Below are 26,590 nucleotides of genomic sequence, written 5' to 3'. Positions count from 1 at the left end.
ACGTTAGTGGCGAATTAAGAACCCAACAAAGGCATATTGTGTTACATGTACTTAGTAATCGGTTCTTTTCATTAATAAATCCGACGTGGCAAAGGAAAAAAATGTCTTTAACCATTTTTTCGTATAAATAATAAAGTTGAAGTTCATTTTACTAGGAGCGACTCGACCTTGCGCTGTCTTTTGTTTTATGTCTATCGCTCTAAGGCAAATAGTTTACCGAACATAGACATTACACATTTTTTTTATCGACTTTTTTATGTCGCATGAGCGAAGATGCATAATTTGATGAACGTGCCGAATATATTTTTTCAACCACATCTAGGTACCTTCTGCTTTTCTGAAAAGAAGAGGTCGTTCATAAAATACGTCATTCAGAATTTCAATTTGAAACTCTCCCTCCCCCTTCGTCGCACTTTCAGCGACCTCCCTAATAAATATTACGTCACAAAACCTACTTCACACCCTCCCCCTATAAACGATTTTTTGTTATTAAAAATAGCAATAAGAATGAGTTTCTATCGTAATGAAAAATTTGCCAAAAAACTACCAAGTTATACGAAATTAAATTAAAATAAAAATTTATGAACGGCAAACGTCGCCACGCTAACCAATACTCCCTCCCCCTTATTTGTGAAGGTATTTTATGAACGACCCCTACTTAGGACTGATGTTATTAGTTTATTATTTATATAAAAATATACCACGTCATATTTTTTAAAAAGGTGATGCCGCTCATAGATGATTGCATGTAATAAAATCCCTATTTTCGGTATATATTATCGAATACATTTAATTTGACTTAAAAAAAGTTTTAAACTTAACAATGCAACTAATATAGTGGAGTAAGCTTAGTTAAAAAAGAAGCATTGTTTAGGAAGAATTTGTATCGGCATAAAAATTCATAAAAAAAAATTTAAATATGTGTTCTAAACAGGTTAAAATTGAAAGTCTATCGGTTGGTGTTGTACGGTAAATCTCAATTTGTTTATTAAAAACAAAAAATCGCAAAATTAGTTGTTAATTTGGTTAAGGAAAAATCATTAATTATCAGGTACTAGGAGTTTTTGGTTATGCTGATTATGAATTTGATATAAGTTTTGCAAAATTCAAAATGGCGGACACAAAATGGCCGACCAAAAGTTTGAATAAAAAATTATAATTTTGGTTCGAATTTAGTCGTTGTTATCATATATTGTCGTATTCTCTCGAATTTTCCAATGATTTACAATTTTTTTTTTAAATATTGATTTAATTAAATATTTATGTTAATTTCACACTACTTAAAAACGCCAGACTAGTCACCATATATGCATGTGTAATACTTAGTAAAATTATCAGTTGTGGTAAACTTAATTCTTTATTCAGAACCTCGCAATTGTCAAAAAATCGTGTTGTTATCAATTTTCGCGTTTCCTCTCTAACTGATTTTACATTAAAAAAATTAAACCAAGAATTATTTTTCAAGTTTAATACTTTAGTTAACATCTCTATGCATTCAAATAAAAATAATTTTGTTTTTTGTTTTTTTAATTATTAAACTTCATAGTGTAAAATTTTCGATTTTTTTCTTCTAAAACGTATAGTTCGACTTATACGTAAAAAAATATTATAAAAACGCGCATGTGTCATAAAATAAAATATTGGGAGCTTTAGAACACATCTTCACCTTCAAATTAATCACTTATAAAGTGGCGATATAAGGATATTAGCCTTTGATATAGACGATTGAAATTTGGTGTCCACAACGGAATACGTTTGTTTTCGGAAAGGTACCAAGTCTAAATATCCTATTCAAGTATAACTTTTTTTATTTTTAATAAATTATTCATTCTATATAATACTTAAAAAAATCTTAAAAAATATGTAATACTTCCAGGAAATGATACTCTTTCATCACCAATTGATTTCACATAATTTGCTTTTTGCAATCAAAAGTTATAGCCATTTACAGAGCGCGCGCTCCGGCAAGCCAATTTCAACGTCAGCAGGCGGTCGGTACAGCGTCATTTGGGACCTTCCTTAATAAATTTCTTCACTTCAATTTAATACCCAAAATACATATCATATATGTTTCTTTCGTAAAATTGCCCATTCGTTGGAATGGCATTTTAAAAAAAAATTAAAAAAGTTATTGAATAAAATAATTAATTTTTTATTAATTAATAGTTGGTCTGTGTTCTGTCGGAGCTGTCTGCGACGTGCTGATGAGATCCAAAAAGATCGAAATCGCGATCCGCGTCTGGCAGTTTCGACAGAATACAGACCACTTCGAATTATTTTATTCGATTAAGCTAACGTGCCTATCACGTTGAGGTTGGCTACGCCGGGATTCGTTTTCAGCAAGTAGATATCCACACAAGTGGACCTTGTTGGAGCATACGTAATCCTAAAATGTAGCATCGTGCTACAGATGGCGTTTACTGCGCCATTTGTAGTATTTTCTAAAACGCACTGTTAAGACAGCAGGTAAAAGTTGGTCTGTGTTCTGTCGGAGCTGCCTGCGACGCGCTGATGAGATCCAAAAAGATCGAAATCGCGATCCGCGTCTGGCAGTTTCGACAGAATACAGACCACTTCGAATTATTTTATTCGATTAAGCTAACGTGCCTATCACGTTGAGGTTGGCTACGCCGGGATTCGTTTTCAGCAAGTAGATATCCACACAAGTGGACCTTGTTGGAGCATACGTAATCCTAAAATGTAGCATCGTGCTACAGATGGCGTTTACTGCGCCATTTGTAGTATTTTCTAAAACGCACTGTTAAGACAGCAGGTAAAAGTTGGTCTGTGTTCTGTCGGAGCTGCCTGCGACGCGCTGATGAGATCCAAAAAGATCGAAATCGCGATCCGCGTCTGGCAGTTTCGACAGAATACAGACCACTTCGAATTATTTTATTCGATTAAGCTAACGTGCCTATCACGTTGAGGTTGGCTACGCCGGGATTCGTTTTCAGCAAGTAGATATCCACACAAGTGGACCTTGTTGGAGCATACGTAATCCTAAAATGTAGCATCGTGCTACAGATGGCGTTTACTGCGCCATTTGTAGTATTTTCTAAAACGCACTGTTAAGACAGCAGGTAAAAGTTGGTCTGTGTTCTGTCGGAGCTGCCTGCGACGCGCTGATGAGATCCAAAAAGATCGAAATCGCGATCCACGTCTGGCAGTTTCGACAGAATACAGACCACTTCGAATTACTTTATTCGATTATGGTAACGTGCCTATCACGTTAGGTTAGCTACGCCGGGATTCGTTTCAGCAAGTAGATATATATCCATATATTTAAATGGACCTTGTTGGAGCATACGTAATTCTAAAATGTAGCATCGTACTACAGATGGCGTTTATTGCGCCATTTGTGGTATTTTCCAAAACGCGCTGTTAAGACAGCAGGTAAATAGCTGATCTGTGTTCTGTCGGAGCTGTCTGAGACCCGCTGATGAGATCCATAAAGATCGAAATCGCGATCCGCGTCTGCCAGTTTCGACAGAATACAGACCACTTGGAATTATTTTATTCGATTATGGTAACGTGCCTATCACGTTAGGTTAGCTACGCCGGGATTCGTTTCAGCAAGTATATATCCATACAGATGGCGTTTACCGGCCATTTGTGGTATTTTCTAAAAAGTTATTCACAAAAAACCGTATTTTTTCACTTAAATTGTTAAAAAAAAATAAGACGCGGACACTTTTTTTCAGTAGATTTTTCACTACATTATTCTAGCATACTTGAAAAATGTTGTTTACCACAGTCTACCTGGTTACAAATTTTTCCAAAGTGAAAATCTTCGCTCACTCCACTAATAGAGGGGTTAAATTTACGTTCCTTCACTTCTTTCATTTTAGAACACCAATATAGAAGATAGGTATGCACATCGTTTAATTAATTAATCTGTTACTTTTTGTATTGACGTTTTTTTACATCCACTTTATAAAAAATATACAGAGACATCCGCACAACATAAAACACATGTTAACGACTTGTTTTTGATGCGGCTTTATTAAGCACCGCATTTTGAATCAACAAGTTGAAATATTGTATCCTCGTGTCGAGCGTATTTTAAACCCTCTCGAAAGCTCTTTTCACTAATGAAAACGTTGCGCTACTTTCTGTAGTAACTTTTAATAAGGTAAACCAAATAAAATTGTTAGTTAAAAACCGGAATTCTGTGCGTTTCTAACAAACTACCTATACATTCACAAGTATAATACTCCAACAATGATACATTAATTAACTAATTAAACATATACTTAATTTCACACAAACACGAAATAGGTATGACATCTATAAACATTATAATGAATGGAATAAACACTGTATCCCATAACTAAAACTTGAAATATTGGTAAAGCTTTCTCGGCCAGTTGGCGAATTGATGCTGCCCTGATTCGAGTCAAAAGCCGTCGTCAGTTCGATTTGCTTCCTAACATTTCGCTAGCACGACTTGCGAGCTTCTTCAGAGTTGTGCACTCATGCCGGCGAAACGTTAGGAAGCTTCAACTGACGACGGGCTAGAATCGAATTAGGATTGCATCAATAAATCTAGAAAGTTATATTTTTTAGGTAACATGAATAAATATGGATAGACGAAATATGAAATGACTAAATAAATTGTACGGGTAATTATACCGGAGCAATAGTATTTAAAATTAGCTTGTTCTTATAAACTGAAAATCTTAACTGATAAAGATAAATAATAAAAATAAAATAAAATCTCTCTTAATACCCATATAGATATTAAAGGTATCTCCCTTCCTGCAGTTTCTATCAACTAAGATTTATTTATATGAGCTCGCGATTATCCAAATTGCCATTCGCATTCAAATTATTAAAAAATGTGACATTTTTAGTTGATTTTAGGAAGTTTAATTTAACTTTCAACTTTGTACAACACATTATTTTCCTCGCAAGTATAATATAATTATCCAGCTTTTGATATAGGTTTTAAATAAATTATTAACCAAATGTAGCATATCAGTAATAAAACCCACTTTCTTTGGGTCTGTAAGTTGAATTTTAATGTCAACTAGGTTCCGGTCAGGTTTTAGTCCACAGACAGGTCAAATGGTCGGGAGTTTGCATTCTTTCTCATCATGCATTTCCGTTGGTCTGTTATTACGTTCTGGCTAAATCGCCAACGAAAGCACAGCACGCTGGCGACTGCTGATTGCTTGCGACCGGCGGCACGGCAGCAACGTGTTGGCGACAGATCGCCGACGACGACGACGCCAACGACGAGGGACGGTCATCCTCCGTTAATTTCGCGACCGGTGGCTTCGCGTTCAGGAAATTTCGGCTGCGTGAACGCGTCTTCGCGCAAGTGTGTGCCACCCAGCCCTGTGGCCAGGGGGTGGGAGGGTGTCACGTCAAGCCCGTCACGCGGGACCGCGAAACTCCCTGCTTGCCCTGCTCAGCAGTTCGCGCCCGTCCACGGTCGTGCTATGTATTGATCGGCTGGACAAAGAAAGTGACCATCACATACACTGACACAGGCACATCCGCAGAAGACAACGCGGAGTTATCGTTGTGAACGTAAAGGTGAAAATAATAGCAAAGGACGTGAGAGCGCCCTTGTTAGCAGCGACAGCCAACAATCACAACTGTTTCAAAACGCCGATTCATAACTCCGCAAAAAGAGCGCGCGCCTGCGTAAAAAAGTTGTTACTACCGACGTGCAGCGTCTCGACGTTACGTGTTGCATTCGTCAACGAAAGCGTTTCATGTCGCATGTTCCTACTGTAAATTATATCGGTTTTTCTTCCTTTGGAGTACGCGCAAATTGAAATAGGACCACGTGCATTTTATGAAGGATTCTTGTGCTGTTTCGTCCAATTCAAGTAGGTGTCCGTGTTTGTGAAAACTGCATTCGTTCGACAAAAGAAATTACGAAGTGACATTTAACGTGCTATCAATTGTTTTGAATATGTAATTCATCAACAAAAGCTCTCTGTTCAATATCAAAAACGTCTTATCTAGTATAATATGAACCGAATGAAAAAGTGAAAAAGTGTGTAAAGACAAAATTTCATTTTGTTGAAAAGGTTCCTTCTACTCGCTTCAATACTATTACGTTTCTCCTTTCTTGTGTTTTGGGAAATTAAGTTGGAGTGAAGATGTCTACGAAAACGACGGGTAAGCGTCCTCTACGTACCCTTAGCGCCCACGAGAAATTAGACGCGATCCGCCGCGTACACGATGGAGAGAGCAAGGCTTCGGTGGCTCGGGACATCGGCGTGCCAGAGTCAACCCTCAGAGGATGGTGCAAAAACGAAGATAAAATATCTTACCTGTCTCGACAGTCAACTCCCGAAAACGACGAAACTAGTCCCTTAAGTGAGCCCAAAGAAAAAAGGTCGAAAGCAGACGATCAGCCATATAATTTAAGCGTAAAAGTTTCCACAAAGATTAATTCTTCGTTTTCATCGAACGGTTCTACGAAGAATACCACGACCGTTTCAGATAGTATTGTCAATGCTAAGCCGTTTAATTTAAGTCAAAAGGACGGCCTTAAAACCACAACTCAAATGAGCGAAAGGGAGCGAAACAGAGCTGAATTAGCGCGCCTGAGTGTAGAATTAGGACTAAACAGACCTGAAATGTTTTTAAATATGAACGGTACCAGCAGCTTAACAGAATTAACAGCCGGTATGAGTTTACTGGCTCAGTGGAATAGTCTGCTGCAAAAAAATCAAACAGGAAAGATAACCGCAGCTGCTGATAGCAGTAACAGTGTGGTTTCTTCAACTGATATCTTGGCAGCTTCAACTCCTGTAAAAATTCAGCAAAAGTCGAGCAAATTACCAAAAATTGACAAAACACCTTCTTCTGTCGACGAGTCCGTATGGTATTGGCTTAAGAATAGCCCAAGTTTATTGGGTATCACACCTACTTCTGACGTAAATTCTACTGCTAGTACTGGATCAGTTGGTATTAATACTTCTACCACTTATTCGACCTCAACCCCAATGAGTTTTGCCGCTACCCCCACACCTTTGCCGGCATCTATGCCACCAACGTTTGAAACTACCGATCATCACAGTTCATGGTTTTGGAAATGGTATAAACAGTTTGCAAGTGTTTATTCACAGACGGCAGCAAATCAAATTCCCGATAAGCCAATTCTTTATCAGCAATTGACCAAAGATAAAGATGGAAGCAATTCTGAAAATTTACATTTATCAGACGAGAAACCAATGAAAAATAATACAAAAGTAAGAGCGGTTTTGGATAGTCTTTTATTGAATAATAACAATGTAGCACTTCGTAAACAAGAATCAGTGTCGGACGAGCCTCAGACTCCAATTGAAGCTTTGGAACATGGAGAAAAATTTCTAAAATGGTTAGAAAACTGTGGCGATCCATCGGTTACAGCAATGCAAATTATGCAGTTCCGTTACTTAATTAATAACATCAAAAATAACGTCGAAAAGAGAAACGGTGACACTCTGCACAAAAACAAAGTTCGCAGAAAGTAGATGCTCTTAATTGAATGAATGTTAAATTTTTACTTGCACCAAATTACTGATTTTTGTACAAAGATATTAGATTCTAGATTTGACATTAGACTCATAAGATTAAAGTCATTCGTAATGTACCTTTTAAGACGTGATATATTTTAGTTGTAAATGTATAAACTTTAATTACAGTACAAATTTCGACGTTGACGATTTTCTGACTTACTTTTTTTTTTTAGTATCTACCTATAGAAAGTAAATAAGTACTGATTTAATGTGCCAATGTTATTGTTAGCTCAATTGCCATTTATAATTTATGTAAACACTTGTACATAACTAGTGTCTACCAAGAAGATTCCTATATATTGATCTCTTTAATTTTTGCCAAAGGTTTTGCCTTTTGTGATTCTAAAACACATTTACGTTTTCGTAACATGTTGCTTAATTGAAATGGCGAGAATAAAAAATACTTTTTTTAATTTTATATTTGGTTGACATTTTTTGTCGTGTAAATATTGTTTAAAATTAATGGATATTTTTGTACGAATATTCAACCCTACTAAATAAATTGTTTGTGAACATTTAACACCGTATTTTATTGCAAAATATTATGCTAAAACCTTTCATGTGTATTTTACTCAGACTAAATATCCTTTTGTTGTCATTTTCACATTTTAGATTAAAAATACTCAAGAAGAAAATATTACTTAACGTTTTTTGGATTTCGTTTTTATAATACCTAATTTTATAAAGGTGACACATTAGATAAATACAAAGGCAAAGATATATAAATTATATGTATTAAATTTAATATTCATTCAGACACAGTGTTTAATTGAGTCTTTATACAATATATTAATACCGTAAAAATATTATTTTACACACTAATAAACTCATTGTAGGTAATTATACAGTAATTAACGTAAAATGAACAAAATCCAAAACGAAAATTTCACTGTGAAAAATTAAGGATGTTAGAAATGTGTTTGTAGATGGAGATGTTATTGTTAAAAAAAGAAAGTAGATAGGTACATATAAACTTACAACATGTATATAGGAAGCATCTTTTTATCTACAATATTTTGTATAAATGATAAACAAGTTTATATTCGGAGTTATTAATGTAGGTATAACTCGAAAAATGCATTTAGAGGTAACAATTTTTGATACGACATAAAGTTTCAATGATAAATATCACTTAGGTCTTTAGGCTTTACGTTAAATAAAGTAGATAGGTATATTTGAAACTTTTTTTTTATTTCATACGGTAGCTCCGATCAATTATTAATTTACAGACGTTTTGTTCTTGTTACTAACAACCTGGTTGGACATTATAAAGTGATACAACAAGATTTCTTTCCCATATTTTATTTCAAAATACAATTAATAAGACAAACACAGCACCCTTTTTAAACTGTAGTAATTATTTTTCTTCCTCGATTAATCCATTCAAAAAAATAGAAATGTCAAAAAGATAAAATTGGTTAGTAGTATATTGAAAAAAAAAATAGAATTCAAGTGTCTAGATATGGACATTTTGGGCAGTACTATTTTTTTGACCCTTATCAAGACTTTTTCGTACTTCATAAACAAAAAATTAAATATTAACTTAAAATTTAACGTTATACAAAAGTGTTATATATATATATCATAATTTCATGACAAACCTTACTATGACCTGCTATCATGCATATGGAATTCAACGTCTTTATGAATTTCTTTCCCTAGAGCAGGGGTCGACAAGTAATTTTAGGTGGGGTCCAAATGTGTTGGAAAATTCGAGGTCCAGAAAAAAGCATATTCTTTCCTGCAAGAAAAAGATAAAGGTAGCGCTTATAGCTTAAACACACTTTGTTATCTACAGCAAACTATTTTTTTCATTAATTTATTTGAGTAATTTAGTTTCAATACATTCTTGACGGTCCAGTTTTTAACATTCCGTGGTCCGCCAGTTGCGAACCGTTAGCCTAACCCTAGAGGATTTAATAAGAAATCCATAAACAAAAAAACAATGCAAAAACTAAAACGTCGAAAAGAAACTGTTGAACTTGAAACAAATTAAAGACGGAAATATTTAGAGAAGGGAAAGAAAAAACATTCTGTTTGAAAAAAAAAGTCCTGTTGAGTTGATTATTGGGTAGCTACTGGCAGTCAAACTGTCTCAGTTATGTAAGTTCGGTTTACATAAAGAGTAGCTTCGGTAAAACCGAAACGTCGACATCTGGAGATCTAAATTATAAATTATTCTTTTTCAATATACTATTTACCAATTTCATCTTTGGCATTTTTATTTTCGGAAGAAAAATAACTACTACAATTTATATAGTTCATTTATATAATTAAATATCTGAATAGTTGGTGAAACGGAAATAATAAAGTAATTAAATAAAGGCAGTTGACAAATCAGAACTATTTATCTCCTTTTCGTTCAATCAAATAAATTTCTTTTCTTCTTCATTCGACATTTTTTAAAATATTTTAATATACCACATAGTGATGACAATTTTTCATTAGAATTGAAATATCGTAAAATTGTATTTTGGTAGTTTTACTATATCTAATAAAAGTGGTGAATGAATCTACTGAAGTAGTTGGTCTTTACATACCTAATAGTCCAGTCAAATGAAATTAAAAAAAAACAATGAAATAATGGATTCCATATAGTTAGTAATCTAGGGTGAGGAGAGGATGGGAACCTTCCTCAACATAGCCTAACTTGTTGCTCAAATTGAAAATAACGTAAACGGTAATTGTATAGGAAGTAAGTGTCTGAGTATATGGTCATGGGACTTTAAAACACTTGTTAAGTGTTTAGCTAAGACTGACGGGTGGACACGTGAGAGATGCTGTTGAAGAATTGAATAATAANAAAACTTTTATTGAAACTTTTTTTCCATATCTTTCATATTTCGCGAGATAATCGAATTTGCAATTGTTTTTGAGGATTTTCTCCTCCCCCCTTATGCAGGGCAAATAATTTTCATTTAGATACATATTCGTGTTCCTTACGAAATTTCCGATAAAATGACCCCTGCTTCAATCATTTTCCCCATTATAAGGTACTCTTCAGTCATTTCCGTCATTTGACTGGACTATAAGTTCTGATTGTGATGTTGTTCTGTGAAACGGTCGACGAAACGTTGTCATTGAAAAATTTTCTTGTGTCTTGCAATTTCTTATTTATTGAAATTTAAAAGAACTTTTGAGTACCTATATATTTGTTGAATAGAAAAAATTAAATTGGTGATAACAATTAAGTGATTCGACACATTCAACTTATTAATTAAATAACGCCAAGTTTCATTTGACTTATTATATGATGACGCAAATGCTTTAGAAGGTAGCGGAGGTGGTAATCGCACTAGTCGAATCGAGCAGAGCGAATGAATGGAGGGTTAGAAACAAAATAAAAGATGAGCGAAGCAGCGACCGAAGTTTGTAAAGCTATTAAAAATACGAGGCGGTGGCGTGATAGCGGAGGCACGGCCACGACTCGGCGGTGGCGATGGATATGAATGGGGATATGAATGAGTCGTAGTAAAGTCGTAGTAAAACTACAAAACAAATAAAAAGCCCTCTCGACTCTCGACAACATTCAACGTTTGTTGAACCTGTACGACAGCACTCTCTTGCATTACTTTACCGCTACTTACATGGCTTGTAACCTTGCAAGATTAAGTATGTATTAGCTTTGCGAATGCACATGCCCAAATTAACTTCTATTGGGATATCTCAGGAAGCATTGAATAAATCAGTCGTGCCTAATGAAATAAGAAGGTTAGTTGCTCTGATGCTTGTTTTAAAATTCTATGAACTTTCAAAAAAGCAAATCTTTACAGTTCTTCTACAAACAAGAACTTTATCCCTAATGTAATGTGAGAGGTATTTATTGAATTCCTAAAAAAATTGTATTTTAGTTATAGTTATAGAAAATACTAATGGGGTTCTGTATATAGATACTATCTGAACGACAGATCTGATGGTCGATCGGGGTTGACTATCTTACTAGGCCCTCTGATATTCTTCACAAGTCAATGTAAATACCATAAGGTTGTCAGCCCTAAGACTGGTTGGACACGTACCTCCACTCTTTCCTATCCTGAACTAATCTTCGCATTTCCTTAAAACTAGAACAACCCACATCTTTAACAGTAATCTAATCTAGGTCTTCCTCTACTACTCCTACCCCCCCTTCCTACCTCTCTGGTCTTTGACTAGACCTTCATGCCTAAGAAGGTGTCCTACCAATCTATCTCGCCTACTTCTTATAGATTTCCAATATGACCTTCGTACTCCTATTCTTTCTAATACTTCCCCATTTCTAACATTTTTTATCCACGGTATTCTTATCATTTATCTGTAACACCACATTTTAAACGTTTCTAACCTTTTATTTTCTGCCGCGTCTACCGTCCATGTTTCGCACTCGTACAGCACCCCGCTCCAAACATACACCTTCAACAACCTTTTTCGCATTTCTAAATTAATCGTTCGCGAGCATAGAAGTAACTTGTTTTTATTGAAGGCGACACGACCCTGTGCTATCCTCTGCTTACTCCTTCCGTCTTGACTTATCTGACTTCCTAAATACTTAAAATCAGTCACTTTTTCTAATTTTCTTTTTCTTCTATCGTTATATAATTAAATAAAATACCTTTATCTCTCATCTGGTTTGATATTTACTTTAGCCGATAGACAAGAGGTATTGTTCAGGTTCTCCATCGTTATAGCTTCTGAATCTTTATCTTAACTTTTCAATTCTCTCACAGGACCGGCTTTGAATTGTAACTTAATTTATTTTTACATCTTTTTTATATATTAATTACCCGTTGTACTCACCATGCGAAACACTTTGTAAATCCAATAGAAGTCATTTTAAAAAAATGCTATGTCGAAATATTGTGAGCAAAATTCCGGTATGCATAAGCTAGACGTTTGTCAGACTTTTTTAGAGAATATCTTGATCAAAATGTATAAATAATATTTGTGAAATAGCATAAGAACGCCTTCTTAAGCATGAAAGGCTAGTTAGAGACATATTAGAAGCAAAAACAGGAGGTAAAAGGAGGAGAGGTAGACCTAGATTAGATTACTGTTCGCAAATAGTTAAGGAAGTGGGATGTTCTAGTTTTAGGGTTATGCGAAGATTACTTCACGATAGAAAAAGTTGAGATGCGTGTCCAACCACTTTTAAAATTGACGACCTTATGTTGATGATGATGAGTGAAAGATACTTCGTTCCTGCCGGGTGTCTCACGATACCACACAACTTTTTTACTAATTTTTTGTTTCTCAATAATATTTTGCACCTTTTGAAGGCTAAAATTTGAAATTTAATGTTTGAATTTGAAACTTAATCAGTTTACAATGCCTTTACTTTTGAACTTGGCTTCAAATTAGCCCCTAATTTCCGTATTTTTGAAGTTGCATTTTTAATTCGTTAATATATGGGTTAAGACGTTCATTAATATATGGATTAAGACATTTGAAACTGCAAGGTTCTTATTTAACTTTTATAAAGATAAAGTACCCCAATACGTCATGGTTTTATGCCTTTCATTACCTTCATTACCATAAAGTTGTTTTTATTTTCGCTATAAAAACCAAAATAGTCGAATTTTAATTTGAGCAAAAGTAACTGATGGTAACAGCGCCAACAGCCAGAATTGTAAATACAGTTTAGGCAAATTAGACATTTGAGTAGAAAAGTTAGGAATAGATCTGTGTTTTACATGTAAATTAGTAAAAAAATACGTACATTATTAGTAGACTTGTGCGCACGCTCATATCATTGTTTATAAACAATTTAAAGTCGTTATTTCGATGTTTTTGTCGTTTTTTTTATCTATAATTTATTTTCTAGTATGTTTGGAGCACGGCGTTGTACGGGTGGAAAACATGGACAGTGGGAGCGGCGGAAAAGAAAAGGTTAGAAGCGTTCGAAATGTGGTGTTATAGGCGGATAATGAGGATATCGTGGATAGAAAAGGTTAGAAATGAAGAGGTATTGGAAAGAATAGGAGAACAGAGGACTCTATGGAAGTCAATAAAAAATAGGCGAGATAGGTTGGTAGGACACCTTCTCAGGCATGAAAGGCTACTTAGAGGCATATTACAGGCATAAACAGGAGTTAGGAGGGGTAGAGGTAGACCTAGATTAGATTACTCTTCCCAAATAGTTAAGGATGTGGGCTGTTCTAGTTTTAGAGAAATGCGAAGTTTAGCTCAGGATAGGAGTGAGTGGAGATACGTGTCCAACCAGTCTTAGGACTGATGACCTTATGATGATGATGATGATGAATTCAATTGAAAAAAGTTAAATGACAACGTTGTTTAGATTCACTTTTTCGATAAGGATAATGGGGTTCGATTTTTCAAAGTGATAATTTTCCTTCAATAAATGAAGTTTTATTCAGGAAAAACGATTTCTTTCGTGTCCACCTGTAAGATAGAAATCCGGCTACTATTGCACTGAAATTATGGGAAAAGAAGTCCTTTTTATAGTTTAGGATTACTTCTCATTTAGGTTTAGTTCACTTCAGTCCCTGAAAAGTGTTTCGGACAACTACAGTGTCATGTTTTGGCGTTGGGGTTTTGAGCTATTCTGTTTGTTCTAATTTTATAAAAGGATTATAAAATCATATTTAAAAACCTTTTATTTGGGACCAATAAGAAAATATCTAAAAATCGAGTTTACAGACAAGTAGCTACAAGTACATTTCCTACATATTCTTTGTGAGCACAGATCATAATGGATCAATAGTTAACTTTTGGTAGCATTATGAAACGTATAGTAGCCGGATTTCTATCTTAAAAGTCGACGCGAAAGAAATCGCCTGTTTTCGATAGAGATACATTTATTGAAGAAAATTTATCACTTTGAAAAATTGGACTCTCTTACCCTTATTGGAAAAGTGATTCGAAACAACGTTCTTATTTTCTACTTTTTTCGTTTAAACCATTAGAAAGAAATATTGTAAAAGAGAAACCAAAAAAGGGACTTTACATTCTTTATACACAAAATTCCTTACACTTATGAGCGTGTGCACAAGTTTATTAATTATGTACGTCATTTTCTACTAATTTACATGCAAAAATCAAATATATTCCAAACTTTTCCAAAAAATTGCGATTTTTCAGATAATTCGGCTAAACTAATGACATAATTCGAACTTCTATAACTCGATTACTCAAATGAAATAGTAGTAATAGGCATCACGTCCAATAAGTCAATATTCCGTCTGTTATTAATATGAGCGTATCTTATAAGCTTTCAACTTTTTCCTAACTTTCACAATTAACAACACACTCTATAAGAAAGAACTCTCGTTTGTATATTTTAATTTGCTACTTTTAAGACCGTCGACTTATTGTTATCGGATTATTCATTTCTGATTGGAATCCCTCAAGTTTAGAAACATGCACGATACTCTCATTTTACTAAGGAATTTAAAAAACTCGAAATTTCTGTCCGTTACCCTGGTTCAAGGTCAAAGGCAATTACAAGTTCAACATGAAGTTTAAAAGTCTGAAACATTTGTTATACTGAAAATCGATAGAGCACAATGCTGTACGTTCAAACCGCAAGCAACAAGATCATTCAAAACCCAACTTCTTTAACTAAGATTACTTGTAAATCACTGTAAAGTCACTTTTTAATTTGGCATCCATTTCTTCATCATAAGGTTCTCAATCCTAAGACTGGCATTTCCCTAAAATTGGAACATCCTACATCCTTAACTATTTGTGAACAGTAATCAAATCTAGGTCTACCTCTACTCCTCCTAACTCCTGTTTCTGCCTCTAATATGTCTCTAACGAGACCTTCATGCCTGAGAAGGTGTCCTACTAACCTATCTCGTCTATTTCTTATTGACTTCCATAGAGCCCTCTGTTCTCTTACCTCTTCATTTCTAACCTCTATCCACGGTATCCTCATAGTTCACCTGCAACACCACATTTTGAACGCTTCTAACCTTTACTTTTCTACTGCGCCCACCGTCCATGTTTCGCACCTGTAGAGAGTCGCGTTTTAAACATACACCTTTAACAATGTTTTTCGAATTTCTAAATTAACCGTTCGCGAGCAAAGGAGTTACTTCTTTTTCGCTGTCCTTTGTTTTATATCCCTAGTACTCCTTCCGTCCTGTCTTATTTGACTTCCTGAGATACCTAAAATCATGTTGTTCCCTTACAAACCAGCATTTTTGTTTTACTTTTATTTATTTTCATACAATACTCTTTTGTCAACACATCTTCCATTTTATTTAAAGCCATCTCTAACTTCCTTGCTAGATGCTAATACCGCTATATCATATCAAATGTGAGCATACTAATCTTTTGCCCATGTATATCCATCCCTACAGTAATACTGTCTTTAATGATGTTGATTTGAAATTTCGGCCAAGGTCTATCAAGAATATCGCCAATTTTAGTTTATTATCGCTACTACCTAGAGGTTGTCATTGCCGTCAAATACGTATATCAACTTGCTTTTTGGAAAACTTCAGTTTGATTGGTGATTTATTAAAGGCAGCTTTGGCGTGCTAATGAGACCTAACAAATTCGAAAACGCGATTCATGTCTAGTAATTTCGATGATTGTTAGGGTATCTGACGTTTAGCTGTATTGTAAAAGGGAAGTCTCAAGTTTAATAATACTACTTTGGTTATGTTATTGCTGTGAATTGGTTTCTTACGTTTGAATATTAATATCGTAGTTAAATTGTCTCAAGTTTGATAATAGTACCTACTTTGGTGGCAGACTTTACTGTGAATTGATTTCTTAGATTAATACATTGTATTTGGTAAGTACCAATTTTCCGTGCTAATAAATAATTAAAGATGACAATATAGCTACTAATTTATTCATACAAACCAGTACAAGTCAATTTTATTTTAGAAATTAATGAAATTTATACGGGGTGTAAATGGGTAGTTTTTCGACATCTACACCAAATTTTAGAGTTTTACAATTTAGTAATTTAGTAAGTTAGTTTACAATTTCCCTTTATAATAGCGAATTAACGACACTTCGGATATTCTTAAAAAAAACTAGTATATTTGTAAGTAAGAACGTTTACATTACTAAGCTCCAAGATTAAACTAAAGAAGCTTTTGAAGAGTAAGTTGACATAATAACTAAATACTGGCAGTGTATCAAGCGTTAATCAAGGCCTAATTACTAACTAACTAACTGGTCAGTAATTTACCGATGTTGACCACGGGATAGTGATGAGATCAAATAAGTTCAAAATCGCAATTCGCGTCTGCTAGTTTCGATTTTCCGACCAAGAACTTGAACGTTCTAGTATACGGTTTACTTGCCTATCACGTATGCATGAGCTGCACCGTTGATTTAGTTAAGCAAGTTGAAGACTTTAGTAACACCTTGTCTTACACTGGAAATACATCAATAACAGCAAACATTTACTATTTTACATGACGATGCGTTGCCTGTATCTTGATGTTACATCAATTTGCTCTTTATGAACTTCTTTGGTTTGGTCAGTAGTCTATTAAGACGGTCTGTGAACTGATGAGATTAAATAAGATCAAAATTGCCATCCGTGTCCTGCAGATGAACTTGAACTTTTGGTTATTTAATTCGCACCAGAGCCACTAATGCTGGTGGGCGGATGGTCTCTTCGGACTACACCGGAAGGTAGGGTGGATGACTTTCTTCAACCTCCTTTCAGGAATTATGGGAATGGCTGGGTGAAATGTTCGGATGAGGATGAATGAAGGGATATCTGTGGAATATTACTGTCCCAGCATTTGCCTAAGTGAACCAAGGAAACCACAGAAAAACTTGGACCAAGGCAGACGGACCCGGAATCGAACCGGCGTCCTCCCGAATGCTAAAGCTCTAGGCCATGCCGTTCGGTGTCTTGTAGCTTTGATCTGACCGAGAACTTAAACGTTGTAAGCTGTGTCCTTTCAATTAGACAAGGTAAAATACTACCACAGCGCGAGGAGTTTCTGACGGTAGACTTAGTACCTTTATCGGTCAGTAAATAAATAAATTGGTGAAGACCATTATCGAAAAATATAATAATAGAAATTTTTGTTATAATATGGGGTTTTCCACCGCGTTTAACTCTTATAAAGACTACCTGTCTTTTTGTTTTCTCTACCGGCGCTATTGCGATCCTCGAATCGTACAAAAGTCGTATATAATATCTGATACGAAATTTGTACTAATTGTAAGCTGCATTGCTACAGAAGTCATTTCCGGTTGTGAATGTAGTGAGGGCATTACCCAATACTACCTTAAATCATCCGATTCGTTTGAAGTTATAATGCACAATTAACGAAGTGAATTTAGTAATATTAATAATTATATCTAGACATTCAGTTAGTCATCGTGGTGTAATCTAAAGTCACTCTTCCGCTTAAGAAATACTTTTTTATTAACATAAAATTCAGCTTTCCAGACGACCTTGAGATTCCGTACACACGATTGAAAGGTTATCTGTGACGTATTTACTGACAGAAATGAAGTTTCAATTTTTTGTGCAACTGGGAGGATGAAACCATATTGTGAAGTGTAAAAGCGACGAAATACTTAGTCAAATACTGTTTACTTCGAAAATTTAGAGCCACTCTTCTCGTAAATAAAAAAAAAATGTAATACTCCTGTTCTTCGACGTCGTATCGTTGATATATAACACAGTGTGTGCTCGTCACAATGCCGAGTTCTGTCTAAATGGAAAAATAGTAGGTATACTACCTCGTAGCGATACTTTCACGTAGTTTTTCTATCGAATGGATAATATTAATACCTACTTTCTTTAATTTCTTTTGATATGTATGTAGGATTAAAGATAAATGATACAAAGTAAATGGAAGGGATGAGTATCAATAAGGTCCAATTTTCGCTTCAAAATAAAGGAAAATTGAATAGGAACAATTTAAAAATATATATAACGTTACAATTTTTATAGTACGCTAGATTAGGTTAATATATATTTTTTTTTTTGATAAATTTCCTACTTTTTAAACAAAATTTTATTGTGTTTCACGTAGAAAAGAAGCAACTTAATTTTTAGTACTTTTTATGCTTTATAGAAAATACGATGAAATGATTGTAAAAAATCCAATTTTGTTATCAGATAGGTATAAAGTGCATAAAATACGTTAATTTTATTCCAATATACTGAGTCGAATGAACGACCAACTGTTAAAAAATTAGAGATGCGTTCATGAATATTGCTAAAAATCATCAATACCTGCTTATTATTTGGTTTAATAGAACCGATACCAAAATCGATACTTCCTTCGATATCAAATACGTATTTGGTTGTATCATTTTATCTCTTAAACCTTGATGTTTGTTGTTTGAGAAAGAGAAGTGATAAAAACATAGAGATAATACAATATTAAATTAAGCAAATCCCATGTAACAATATAAGTGGCAATGACGAATGAAAAAAGAGGCGATACAAAACAGCGATACTCTCTCTATCAACATTTAATGCTCAAAGTGATCAAAGATAGAAAAAGCATCTTTATTTTCTGTCTCTTTTTATTGAAATAACAGATTTAAAATGGACTTGCCTGCTTTATCTTATTACTTGCAGGAAGAGAAAGGACGAAAAGTAAGGCTGTGTACTTTTAAAGACCACCGATAATATAATCGTGCGGAGTGCCGTCACGGTCCTGCTCTAATAGCGATAGGCACCTTTAACACATACAAGTAATGCATTATTTCTTTCGGAAAGTAGACGTTTCTGAAAGGTGTCCTTTGGTTGTACGTTACGATACGAAATTGGATAGGTATGTTCGAGAGGATAATTTCACAAAGTAGGACTAATCGTCGATCCAGCAGCAGGCAGTAGAGCGACAGCATAGCGTTCTCCAAGCACGTTCACGCGTAAGCAGCGGCAGCGTCGCGTTGTCGGCAGCAACGATATCGACATCAGCCGCGTCCCTGGTTAAGACCACCACGGCTGAGGGTCTGTGAGTGGGTTGGGGTCGGGGGGAGGAAGGACGGCCGTTCTATCCAACAACCGACTACTACCCATCCCATCCTATCCCATCGTCATCGTCCCTTCGCGTTCTCCTCATACCACCTACCTACCACCAGCAAGCAAGCAGCTCATCGGTTCTCTATGTAGTTTCCCAACAGCCTCATCCTCCTCGTCCTCCTCCTCTTTGGTCCCGGCGGGCGGCGATGTAACGGACCGTGATGTGCGGGCGCGGATGTTGGAGGCGGCGGCGCCGGCAGTGGCAGCAGCGACGCGTCCGTGCCGCGACGGCCGTCGTCGTCGTCGACGGTCGGTCGGATGCAGGGGGTGGGTTGGGCGAGCGGGTGATTCGCGCGGCGCGGCGCCCCGTGTGCGTGACAGATAAGGGGCCAAAGGATCGGTCGGTAGCAGTGACGATGCCGGAGTCTCAACCGAATGTCAGTTCGTCTGAAGAATACCTTCCACCTTATCCGCAAAACACTTTCGTCCTAATAAATTCCTTATGAGGACAATGAATAATTGCATGTATACAGTCATACGTATATACATTGCACATATATGTAGACACTCACGATCAACAACCGTATTTATGCGTTTATGCTCATCCTCTAGAACTCAAACACATTCTGACGCAAAACTATATACAAGTAATCTTATGACTCGCATTTTAGTCAAGCACGTGTAAGCCGTGTGGCTAGTCTCTCGCATTTTTCTTATTGAACATTGGATGTCTTTTATTTGATGTATATATGTACCTGCGGCTTACGCAAACTCGCTCTTTATGAGAATGAAAGAAATCTTATGAGCCGCAGTGCGTACGAAACTATTTTATGTAAATATATCGTGTTTTGCTCCTGTTATTACATTAAGTTTGTTAAAATAAAACATTTCCACTCAAACAACCAACGGATATATACTTTTAATTGTGCTTCTAATATGTCTCTAACTAGCCCTTCATACCTGAGAAGCTGTCCTACCAACCTATCTAGCCTATTTTGTATTGACTTTAATCATTGAACTAACTTTAATAGAGTCCTCTGTTCTCCTATTATTTCTAATGACTCCATATTTCTAACCTTCTCTCTCTATGGTATCCGCATCATTCGCCGGTAACACCACATTTCGAAAGCTTCTAACTTTTTCTGTTCTGCCGCGCCCTCCGTCCATGTTTTGCACCCGTACAGCGCCGCGCTCCAAACTACACCTTTAACAATATTTTTCGAATTTCTAAATTAATTGTTCACGAGCATAGAAGTGACTTCTTTTTACTGTAGGCATCTCGACCTTTCGCTATCCTCTGCTTTATATCCTTACTTTTCCTGCTGTCCTGACTTATCTGCCTGCCTATATGCCTAAAATGAGTCACTTCTTTTAATCTTTCGTCTCCTATATTTATATTCGCTCTTCCCTTGCATACCATGATGAAAGATAAATGATTAATTCAGATGGTAGAAGGTATAGTTGAGGCAAAAACGAACTTTTAAAAATCAAAATATATTGAAACATTCTTTATGAAAGTACGTGATACTGTTATAACAGTTGTACATAACGTTAAAGTACACATGAAAATATTATTTAACTAAGTTACGTATTAACTTAAATAACTAAGTTACGTATTAACTTAAAAAATATTCCCCATAATAATAATGGACCTGAGCGCGATCTCTCCCCATCTTATTTGAATACGTGTCTTGCTGTTGAACAGTCGGGGGTCGGCCCCTTTCGTGTTGCCTAAAATACAGAATTTTCCAAAAATTTCTGTGTGATTTATTACCCATTTGAGGGTTTTCAAAGTGGGCAATAATACTACCTATACTACCATTGCCTTCTACCGACCCTGCGCAAACGTATTATTAAGCTGCTCCTAAAGTGAAGGTTAATTAGGTGATCTAATGATGCCAGTTTGCACCTAGGTAAATAAGTGTGACTTCCTATCCTTAAATCTCACTTACGCAATGGAATAGATGCTTAACTTTAAGCCGATTATATTATTGAGTTAAATTAGTTTTTGTAGACAGTTGGCGTTTCGACAGGGATAAAAAAATAAAAATATTGAAATAATAAAGTACCTACCTACACCCTCAAAAGGTATTTGGTACATTTTCTCATGTATACGATGAAAAGGGTAAATATATATTTTTGTTGTAATAAGAACAAAATCTATTTTTATCATATAAATCAATCATTGTTAATAAGTAAATATTATTAAGAGTTATTTTTATGTCTGTAATGCATGATGTTGCAGATGTGCTGCACCCAAAAATTAAACCAATAGAAGTTGCGTAAATGTACGATAAAGTTTTTAATTTTTCATTATATTTTATGGTAATATATAACATATGACCCATTTTTTTGTTAACATGAATAAAAAATTACACTTTGTAGAGTAGGGCTAACTTAAATGACGGTAAACAACCCTAACAGGTGTTACAATATTTGGAATTTGCTTCACAAATACCTTATAAATTAGTAAATCTTAGCGTTGTTGCCAAATACGGTGCAAATGAATTGAAAATAAAGTAGGTTTATTACTTTATTAAGTTTGTCTTAGGTTATGATCGATTTAATACAACACAAAACAACGATAAATATAAAGAATGCGCATCATCTTAAGTTAGAATTATTTCATTTAAATAAAATATGTAACAGAAAATAAACTACTTTACAGACTTGTAAAAACTGATTTCAAAATATTACCAAAAAAGCTCATTATTGCTATTTTTTAACGTATTGTATTTTGTGTGAAATTGCATTGTTATTGTAACAAAAAAATAAAAAAGCAAAAAATGTGAAAATTATAATATAATGTCAGGAAAATAATGATTTCGCTGAGGTAGAAAAAGGTATTAAGAAATTTTTGGTTTACATGGGCATAAGACTCGGCGCTTGATGGCATTCGTATTAAGTATTAATGCCTTGTGTTATTATTAGATTCAGCGCAAAATGTGACGTTTGATAACGTTACGCAGTTTACGCTCACTGTCAGCTGTGTGTAGTTGCCGCAATTGTTTTAAAAAATCTCATGATATATATTTTTGCCATTGTTGAAGTAAACTGCTGGAATAGAACTGCGATCATACGAGGGTGGATTGATAAGTTTCCGGCCTGACCAAGAAAAACAAGGTTTTTAAAAATTTTTTTTTTTTATTTCTCAACATAATCTCCTCCAAGGCTGATACATTTCTCATAGCGGTGTTCCAGTCTATTAATGCCATCTCTATAGACTGATTCGTCAAGCTCCTCAAAATAACCATTTACAGCTTCGATTACTTCTTCATTGTCCGCAAATCTCTTACCGCCAAGCCATTTTTTGAGATTAGGGAACAGAAAATAGTCACTCGGGGCTAGGTCTGGAGAGTAAGGAGGGTGCGGCATCAATTCAAACTTTAGATCGTTGATTTTAGCCGTCGCAACGATTGACGTGTGCGCTGGTGCGTTATCGTGATGAAACAAGATTTTTTTCTTCGCCAGATGAGGTCGTTTAATTTTCACCTCGTGGCTCAAACGTTGCAATAAGTCTGCGTAGTATTGACCAGTGATAGTATTACCCTTTGCAAGGTAATCAATGTATATAATACCTCTTGCATCCCAAAAAACAGTAGCCATAACCTTGTTCGCCGAAAAAATTGTTTTTGCCTTCTTTGGAGTTGGTTCCCCTGGTCCAATCCACTGTTTAGACTGTTCTTTGGTTTCAGGAGTGTAGTGGTGGACCCACGTTTCGTCAACGGTTACGAATCGACGCAAAAATTCGCTTGGATTACGCTTATACAATGACAAATTTGCGGTAGAAATGTTTTTTCGAATCAATTTTTGGTCGACTGTTAGCAAACGCGGCACCCATCTTGCACAGAGCTTTTCCATATGCAAATGTTGGTGCAAAATATGTTGCACACGTTCATATGACATCTTACAGGTCTCAGCTATCTCACGCACTTTCAATCTGCGGTCTCCCAGCACTATTTGATGAATTTTTTCGATCATATCTGGAGTTGTGACCTCAACGGGGCGTCCTGAGCGAGGCCCATCAGAGGTGCTCACACGACCCTTTTTAAACTCGGAAACCCACTGCTTAACGGTTGAATATGACGGGGAGGATGTCCCCAGTGTTGAGTCCATCTCTTTTTTAATTTCCTTCGGCGTTAACCCCTTCAAATAAAAGTATTTGATGACAGCACGATTTTCCTGCTTTTCCATTTTTACGAAAACCACAGAGGCGTCTTGTTCAGCGTGCTGTCAAACCTACACTAGCAAGGAGATCGGGCTGAAACTATAGCTACAAGCTATCCAAGGATGGTACTATAGAATGTCACCTCAAGGTAGGCCTAGTGGCGTCATCTCTTGGTTAGGCCGGAAACTTATCAATCCACCCTCGTACTTGCGATTTCTGACGTTGTGACTAAAATATTCTCCGCGATAAATCTCGGCGTCACGTCACCAAACTTCGTCTCATTTTACACCGGGCTTTTCTATATTAAAAGAACAGTATGATATGTTTTCGGAAATTAAGAACCAGCCTTCTATTATTATGAAAAAGTATTCTCAATCTAGCTCAAAACAATCCTACTTTTACCTTAGATGGAGCATCCTTTATAATGCCAAAAACCCTACTTTTCGTCATCGCAAAAGAACAATTAAAACCCAAGCTCGTCGGAATTCGATTCCGAACTCAAATCGATGCAAATCTTCGTTATTGTTGAACTAAACTGCGCGAATATAATTGAGATTCAACTTCTGATGTTCATCGCCGTGACTAAAAAGAATGCGTAACAAACCTCATGTCACGTCACCAAGCTGCGTCTCATTTTGCGGCGAGCTTTACCTGCAATAAGGGCGCAGGTACATTCCGTCTTAGAGAAAGAAATAAAATCACATTAATTCCGTCCCGTTGCAGAAGTTGTCAAAAATTATGAGTAGCAAAACAATCAAATAATATGAGTACGTTGCAGTCAAATGTACTCACTTTCTCCTAACCTAACCTAAGTTCGTCCCTGTTCGAAATTGCAGCTAAGCCGCTTTCGTACCGCAAAATGCCATGACAATGATGGGACTGAATTTATAGATAAATATAGAAAAATCTACCTCGAATGGGAATGGATTCATAGTGTCTGAAACTACTAAATCAAAGATGGGATGGAATCCATGTTCATATTCGCATTGCTGTAGTTGGACATGATCCCACGACGGCTTTAATTTTATAATCTGCCTTAGTCGGTATACGCCTATCAGAACTCTACAGTATTTTTCTAGATTGTTTATAATAAAGTGTTAACATTTGGCCTAATAATTGCAGTGGGCCAATTAAAAGCAGAAATAAGTTCTTACTTGATTAGGTATCAAATTTATTGAAACGTGAATTAATAAATATAACTGCATAAGTATGTCTTTTTCCAAATTTCTTTTCGAAAATCAGTAGTAATTCATCTTATTGTGTATTGTATCTTCCCTTTCGCAAAGCAATTTATCATTCTCGATTCAACTACGTAATTTGGAACAAAGAGAATAAAGAGATATCAACAGGTGAATCTTTTCCTAAACTTCTAAAACGTATAATGAGGAACATTTTAAGCGTTTCAAATGACGTAAAGTGTTTATAAAGTGACATATGTGTTTGAACATACCCATACCTCAACAATATTAAAATGACTAATTGTGACTTAATAATCGATAAGAGTAAGCGCTATAATTAATATATCAAATTCAATAAACTGAGCATTGCTGAAATCAGTGGTAATAATGTAACTTGCATATAAGTTGTTCAAATAACTGCTGATACTTCTAAAGAACAGCGAAACACTAGGTCGTATTAATAAAAATAAAGCATTTACTTTCAAGTAAAAGGTAGAAGTAAAAGCTTTTGCTACAATTCGTATTCATAATCTATACCTTTTCCTTGCAAGAAAACCCTTCGGATTAATAAAGTAAACTGTAGAGATTAGCCCCTATCGATTTCGATAAACTAGTTGAAATTTGCATTATGCAATCAATGTGTGTGTGTTCCGTGACAGCTATTTATTTTATTTGTTTAATTCATTCCTGATTTACTTGTGCAGTGTTGAAAAATGGTTCGCACAATAACCCAAAAATATTTTCATTTTCTGCACAGGTGACACGGCTGCTCCACGTGTTTCGGGACATTCTCCTTTTCGAATCTAAATAACGTTTTAAAATCTGATTCTCGTGGTGTATGTCTTGGTTGTACGTAAATGCACCATATCAGCCATAACAAGCACAACACAGGGACCACATAACTAAAGATTACTTATACAAGTCCTTTTAGATAGATTTTAACACAAAACCAGTCCTATAAATACATAAATTTTTACGTTACAAGCTGTGTGATGCCTGGGCAGCTACTGGGAAGTTGAAAAGAGCGAAAAAAGTTATTGTGAACCTAGATTCTTTTTTTTTTTTAGAAGCAAATCCTTTAGTTTTTGAGCAGGTGCTTCTTTTTATAAAAAAACCTTTTACTTTAAAGCAAACCCTCGAAGCAAAACCTTTTCCTTCGCTTTTTTGTGCATATACCTTGAAGAGATTGCTTCAATTTTTGAAAGCAGAAAGTAAGACTTCTTTTTATAAATACCATATACTGTCTCGTCTTGCGTTTACAGTGATTTTAATTTCTTCTTTTTCGCAATATTCCAATTCCGGTCACTATAAATATAATTTCGTAACAAAGTGCTTGCAAGAAAAGCTTAAACGTGTTAACTGAAGGCTTTATCCAAAATGTAATTAATGTGGTATTGTTATTTAGGTCTTGCCTAATAGATATGCCTTCCCGAGATAAAAATGTTGGGTCTCTCAGAGTCTCTGAAAGTGAGATTCGAGTCTCCGTCTCTCATAAAGTCTCTCTGGTGTCGCTGAGAGAGACTGTCGAGAGACTGTCAAAAAAACGGTTTAACATCTCTGAACGAGAGACTCGAATCGCTCACAGAGAGATCCTCATTTCGTATCCAGTCTCTGAAGGAGAGACTCGAATCTCTAAACTAGAGACGCGAATCTTTCAATAAGTGGTGTCTCTATAGACGTGGTTAAAAGTTTTTAAGTTCAACATATTTCAGAGATCCCAGTCTTTCTACGAGAGACTCGAGTCTCTCAATTTTTCAGTTTTATGCATTCAGTCTCTCCGTGTGAAACTCGAATCTCTGAATTAACAATTTTATCGTTC

General features: G+C 35.5%; 2 protein-coding genes across 2 annotated transcripts in view; both read left to right on the top strand.

The window, feature by feature from the left end:
* LOC108741958 (dynein regulatory complex subunit 7) overlaps positions 1–26,590 on the top strand; it is a 139,098-nt gene that overhangs the window by 57,730 nt on the left and 54,778 nt on the right. The window lies entirely within an intron of this gene.
* Positions 5,265–7,929, top strand: LOC108741964 (protein distal antenna-like). Its single transcript, XM_018476946.2, has one exon. The coding sequence runs from the start codon at positions 6,117–6,119 to the stop codon at positions 7,476–7,478; it is 1,362 nt and encodes a 453-aa protein (XP_018332448.1). The 5' UTR covers positions 5,265–6,116; the 3' UTR covers positions 7,479–7,929.

Source organism: Agrilus planipennis, unplaced genomic scaffold (assembly GCF_000699045.2).
Source record: "Agrilus planipennis isolate EAB-ADULT unplaced genomic scaffold, Apla_2.0 scaffold295, whole genome shotgun sequence".
Taxonomy (NCBI): Eukaryota; Metazoa; Arthropoda; class Insecta; order Coleoptera; family Buprestidae; genus Agrilus; species Agrilus planipennis.
Note: the sequence above shows the minus strand (reverse complement) of the source record. Positions and strands in the feature narration are given on the sequence as shown.